Raw genomic sequence first — 6657 nt, 5'->3', positions numbered from 1 at the left:
ATCTTAGCTGTAGAGGGTGCAGTGTCACTGGCCCTCATGTGGGATCCTAACTGGGGCCCTGTTGCTCAGAGATGGCATTCCAAGCCAGCTCTTAACCAACGTACCTCTCGGCCACCCCCATGATTTTTTTATATCACTATTATTCCATGAACCCTTAGGTTGAATCTGTAATCTAACAACTGAATTTAGGTGAAAAAAGACTACCATATTATGAATCATGTTTTTCTTCATGTAATTATTTTTTGGAGAAAGATGACATGTAGAAGGTGATTGATATCCCTGATAGAAGAATGGGTCAGGTAGTAATACTAATTTATTGAGCACCTAATGTATGTTCTCAATACATATATTACATGCATTTTCTCTATGCCTCTTAAGAAGAGTTAACATTAGAGAGTTTAGTTTGGCTGCTATTAAAATTGTTATCTGCCTTTTTTGTACAGAGACTATATATTTCAAAGCTGCCCTGTATGATGCCTTACTGCTTCAAATGAGAGCTTTTCAAATGGACTACTATATACATGTTAGGAAGAGCCATTACTGCGATGGCTTCAAGGGATATTCAGAAAAATTATATATCCAATCCATTTACTTTAGGATTGAAAGGTGCCAAAATAGAAAATATCAGTTATTTCAATATTTTGTTTACATAGTATCATATAGCAAATATCAAAGATTTGTGTAGTGTTGTGTAGGTATAACCTTAGAGAAATTTAATTTGTAATTTCATTATGCCGAACTTTACTGTTTCACAATTTTAAAAAGTATAGTATTGATGGTCCCAAGTTACATATGTTAAAAAGAACATAACAATTATAGTTTTCCACATAGAAATTGGGCGATTTTATTTCTGTTTTCTGTAAAATACCTTAAGTTGAATCGGTGAATTTAGTGTGTATTTCCTCCTCAAATGATCGTTATCTATTACTTAGATGTGAATTTGAATGTCTTCTTTTAAGCTATGAGATTTTTATGTAATTTAAAAATGCATGATTTCATGGTGTTAAAAAGGGTATTTGTGTGTAAGTTTCTAGTTGCACATATACATGTATTTTCATTTGTGTCTTCTTAGGTGAAGATGATAAAGTAAAGTGCTTTCACTGTGGAGGAGGGCTAACTAATTGGAAGCCCAGTGAGGACCCTTGGGAACAACATGCTAAGTGGTATCCAGGGTAAGATATTTAAATGTTCATTCAGTTACAGACAAATTGGACAGTATGCAGTAGGAAGACTTGAATAACTTTTCACCTCAACAATTTTTTTCCTTCACCATGGCTTGAAATTTACACCATGTTTATAAAAATGGGTTACCAATTTTACAGGGGAAAAAACACCTAAGCCTTCTCTGGTGATGAAAACACAACATTCATTACTTGTGTATTATATCTCTGACATGATCATTCCATTTCTAAATACCAAATTAGGAATGTATACTTTTGTTGTTGGAAGTAGGCTCTTACACAGTGTGCACAAAAGAGGCCACATTGCCAAGGAGATTCCTTAAGAACCCATCACACCCCAGTAAATATTACTGTATCTCGTTGATTCTAAGACACACAATTGTTCACATTTTCAGATCTCTGAAATCAGGACACATCTGGTGGTGGGTCATAATTTAATTGGCAGTGATGATACATAAAATAATCATGATTCTTAGAATCAGTGGCATCTTAGAATGATGATGACATACTCTAAATGTCTTTTTGCCATTTTGCCTCTGTAAAACAAAGTACACAGATATAGAAGTGAAGCAAATTTTTGGCTTACAAAATAGTACAAGTTAAAACATCAGAGTGATCTCTTGAAAATAAATTGTAACCTTAAAAAGCCTTAAAAGGAAATGTTGAAAGCCTAAGGAATTCCTTTTAAATGTACAATTGGTTAACACTCTAAATAAAACTTGTTAAGATTAACTGTTTAAAACTTTAACAAAAATGTTAAGGTGCTAATTTAATAACTTGCTTAAAAGTTGAAAGTGCTCAAGTTGATATTGTTGCTCTACTAACGTTAGCATAAATAGCATAACACAGGAAGCATATTTTTTAACCTTAGAATGATAGTTGGATGGGGAATTGAGTAACATTTTATTTTGTGGCTCCTTAGAAATACTGAAAAGCAAATTAATGGAATTTTAATGATGGAGATTATATCTTTACTTACACTTTAGTAACTTTTCAGCTACTAAAGTTTAACCTTCTTGTTTAGGTGTAAGTATCTGTTAGAAGAGAAGGGACAGGAGTATATAAACAATGTTCATTTAACCCATTCACTTGAGGAGTCTACGGTAAGTCAAATACGGTAGAATGTATATTTTCAGACATTATGTAATTTGTTTTGCAATGATTTCTACGTGTAAAATTCATAGTATAGTATATTAAATTAATAATGTATGGAGAGCTTTAAAGGGGATATGTTGAAGCATGCTTGTTATTCTTAACCTGAAGAAAATTTGTGCAGAGGGGTATTAGGAAGAACTGACTTAAATATCACTGTAGGCAAAAATGGGCTTGAAGACTGAACTAATTTAATACCTCATCCTTCTGAAATTTGACTTTTGTGTAATGTGTTTTGTACTCACAAATAGTTTTAAACTTTTCATAGACAATATTTAAAATCTCAAAAATGTATCTAAATGATAGTGTCACCTTGGGTGGCCAAGGCATCATCAGTACAATGTGGAAAGAGCCCTGGATGAGAATGGGAGACGAGAATTGTCATTATGGCTCTGCCGTGAACTGTATTGCCTCGATCAAGTTGTTTGATCCCCCCAAGCGCAATGTCTTGTGTGCAAAGTGAATGGGTTGGGTTAGATGATATTTTAACTTCCTTCTAGCTTCATCAGGCTATGCCTCTTATGAATATTCATATGTTGAATTGGAATAAAGGCAACTTATAAATTCATGATTAATTATAACTTTTCAAATGTAGGCTATTGTGTTCTACCGAAAAGAATTCTAATTTACAATTCATATTTTTATTTTAGGGAAGAACTGCTGAAAAAACACCACCATTAACTAAAATAATTGGTAAATATGCTTATTGTAATAAATATATTTTTAATTTCATTGCCCATTTATTATACTTGTTTTTAGAGAGTAGAAAGGTAAACAGACTCGTTCAGGTTCACCAAGGTATATTTATTTGAGATGAGATTTCTTATAAATTTAAGAATTAATGAAGTACCTATACATTTTAGTCGGATATTTATATATTCAGAACATTAATACAGATGTTTGAATATATAAAACTGTTGGACAGTTTTTCCAAGTTAGGGAGGAGCAGCTATAAGCTGTCTATCACCTCTTCTCTTAAAATCAGTAAAGGAAGGGTTAGGTGTATTTTTGTCACTGAGGCTTCTTTAGTCAGTCAGGATCATGACGCCAGTGCTCTAGTAATGTGCCATCACCATGATGCCTTGACCTGCCTGCTTCTTTATCCCATGCCCCTTTGTGCCTTCCCTAGCTTTGTCACAGAGGGGTTTGGTTAGGTTTGTTTACCTCCTGTTGCATCACAGAGAGGTAGATGTTTTTATCACAGAGATTATTTACTCATCATATGAGTAGATATCCCCACTTTTCAAGTGAAGAAACAGAGTCAGAGAGGTTCAGTGACCTGCCATAGTTACATTACAAATCATTAATGGAACTAGAACTGTAAACAAGGTCTTCTGAATCCTACATCACACTGCAGATCTCATTCTCAACTTTTGCTTCCGCTTTAAAAAATAGTAAAAAGTTTAATTTAGAATATGTCTGGTGATTTCCCCATTCCCTATACTCATAGCAGCATCTATTTAGTATCTTAAGAATTGCGAGGCAAGAGAATACTGTGTATATTTTTATAAATATGCTTGAGGAGAGCCACTTTGATATTGGTTGATATGGATTTTGTAATGGGCATAAATAATACAGTTTAAGAAATCATTTATTCCAACCTATATTTTTGAAATTATTCAGAAACAAATATTTTATAACATTTCTTGATAATAATTATCCTTACAATGCATACTGTTCCTTTTATGATTAATGAAACTCTTGATCTGGTTTAGGATTACTGTTTTTAAATTGTGATATAATTCATTTTGCAAAGTTTTCATCCTTATAAAGTGTGTACTTTAATGATTTTTAGTATATTCAGAAGGTGGTGCAACTATCATTACTATTTAATTGCAGATCATTATCATAACTCCAAAAAGAAACCCCATTACCCGTTAGCAGTCACTCCCCATTGCTGCCCCAGACAACCACTGATTTATTCTGTCTCTATGGATTTGCATATTCTGGACATTGCACATTAAATGAAATCAAAGTATGGGGCCACAAAGTTCATCCATGTTGTAGTACTCATATATGAGTATTTCTTTTTTAAGGTGGAAAACTATTCCTTTGTATGGATTAAACCATACCTTATTTATCCATTTATCAGTTGGTAGACATTTAGGTTGTTTCCCCTTTTTAGCAATTTTGAATGATGCTGCTATGAATATTTCTGTACAATTTTTTGTGTGGACATATTTTAAATTCTCCTCAGTATGTATTTAGGGATAGAATTGCTGTGTGTCATGGTAACTATGTTTAACCTTTGACAAACTACCAGACAGTTTTCCAAAGTGGCTGCACCATTTTACATTCCCACCAGCAGTATATGAGGGTTCCAGTTTGTTTCTCCACATCCTTGTTAACACTTACTACTATCTGTCTTTTTATTACAGCCATCCCAGTGGGTGTGAAGTGGTATCTCATTTTGGCTTTGAGTTGTGTTTTCCTGATGGTTAATGATGTTGGGCACATTTTCATGTGCTTATTTGCCATTTGTGTGTCTTCTTTGGAGAAATGTCTGTTCATCCTCTTTGCTCATTTTTTAAAGATTTTTATTAAAATATAGCTAGCATACAATATTATAATAGTTTCAGGAGTACACCATAGTCAACATTTATATACCTAAAGAAGTGACCGCTATGATAAGTCCAGCAAACATCTGATACCATATTATGCTATCACAATATTATTGACTATATTTCCTAAGCTGTACATTACATCCCCATGACTTATTTGTTTTATACCTAGATATTTTAACCTCTTATTCTCCTTCACCTTTTCCCCCCCCTTTAATTTTTCAATTACAGTTCACATTCAGTATTCTATTAATTTCAGGTGTACAGCATTGTGGTTAGACATTTAAATAATTTGAGAAGTGATCCCCCTGACTAGTACCCACTTGGTACTATACATAGTTATTACCTTATTATTGATTATATTCCCTGTGCTTTGCTATACATCCCTATAGCTATTTTGAAATTATTAATATGTATTTCTTAATCCCTTCACCTGTTTCACCCTGGCCCCCAGCCCCACTTCCATCTATCACCCTGATAAATTTAGTACCGATCTGACACAATACAGAGTTTATAAAATACCATGGGCTATATTTTTTATGCTATATCTTACATTTCCTTGACTACTATGGAAAAACCAATTTGTACTTCTTAATATCTTTCCTTTTTTCAACTATCCCCAAACCCCCTCCCATCTGGTATCAATCAGAGTGTTCTCTGTATCTATTAGTTTGTTTCTGTTTGTTTGTTTATGTTGTTCTTTAGATTACACTTATAAGTGAAATCATATGACATTTGTCTTTCTCTGTCTGACTTACTACACACAGCACAATACCCTCTAAGTCCATCCATATTGTTGCATATGGCAAGATTTCATTCTTTTCTTATGGCTCCCCTAATATTCCATTCTGTATATGTACCACTTCTTTAACCATTCATGTATTCAGGGACATCCAAGTTGCCTTCATATCTTGGCTATTATAAATAATGCTGCAGTGAAGATATGGATGCACACGTTTCCTCAAAGAAGTATTTTGGGTATCTTCAGATAAATACCCAGAAGTGGGATTACTAGGTCCTTCTTTGTCTTTTATTATAGCCTTTGTTTTTGTTTGTTTGTTTGTTTTTTAAGATTTTATTGGGGAATTGGGGAAGAGAAACAGCCAAGTTGTTGTCCTTCAATCTTAGTTATGGAGAGCACAGCTAGCTCAGCTCCAAGTTCAGCCACCATCCACCTGCCCATCGGCAGCTCATCTCAAGGTGCCGTGTTCAATCTTAGTTGCGGGGTGCAGAGCGGGGGCATAGCCCACCATCCCATGTGGGAGGCGAACCGGAAACCTTGATTTTAGGACCACATGCTTTCACCAGGTGAGCCATCCTGCCACCTGTTAGCAGCTCAGCAGCTGGGAATGAAACCGTTGACCCTGTTGCTCAGAGCTCACATTCTTAACCAACTGAGCCACTTGGTCAGCCCCGTAGCCTTTGTTTTAAAGTCTATTTTCTCTGGTATAACTATTGCTACTCCAGCTGTTTTTTTCTTTTAATTTTCATGAAATATCTTTTTTCATCCCTTTACTTTTAGTCTGTGTGTGTCTTACGATCTGAAGTGCGTCTCTCGTACACAGCATATGTATGGGTCTTGTTTTCTTATCTGTTCATTTACCCTATGTCTTTCAATTGGAGCATTTAATCCATTTACATTGAAAGGAATTGTTGATAGATATGTACTTATTGCCATTTTATTATTCATAGTTTGATTTATTTCTTTTTTTGTTTAAAGATTTTATTGGGGGAGTTGGGGGAGGGGAACAGCATTGGGGAAT

General features: G+C 34.4%; 1 protein-coding gene across 6 annotated transcripts in view; it reads left to right on the top strand.

The window, feature by feature from the left end:
* Positions 1-6657, top strand: part of XIAP (X-linked inhibitor of apoptosis) — a 50635-nt gene that overhangs the window by 29546 nt on the left and 14432 nt on the right. For all 6 annotated transcript variants that reach the window (XM_019657936.1, XM_019657935.1, XM_019657934.1 and 3 more), the window contains 3 exons: positions 1073-1172; positions 2206-2284; positions 2984-3026. In XM_019657936.1, coding sequence (XP_019513481.1) covers positions 1073-1172; positions 2206-2284; positions 2984-3026 — 222 coding nt within the window. The remainder of the gene's footprint in view (positions 1-1072; positions 1173-2205; positions 2285-2983; positions 3027-6657) is intronic.

The sequence above is a fragment of the Hipposideros armiger genome, unplaced genomic scaffold (genome assembly GCF_001890085.2).
Source record: "Hipposideros armiger isolate ML-2016 unplaced genomic scaffold, ASM189008v1 scaffold_281, whole genome shotgun sequence".
Lineage (NCBI taxonomy): Eukaryota > Metazoa > Chordata > Mammalia > Chiroptera > Hipposideridae > Hipposideros > Hipposideros armiger.
The sequence above is the reverse complement of the archived record's forward strand: the minus strand, read 5'-3'. Positions and strand labels throughout refer to the sequence as shown.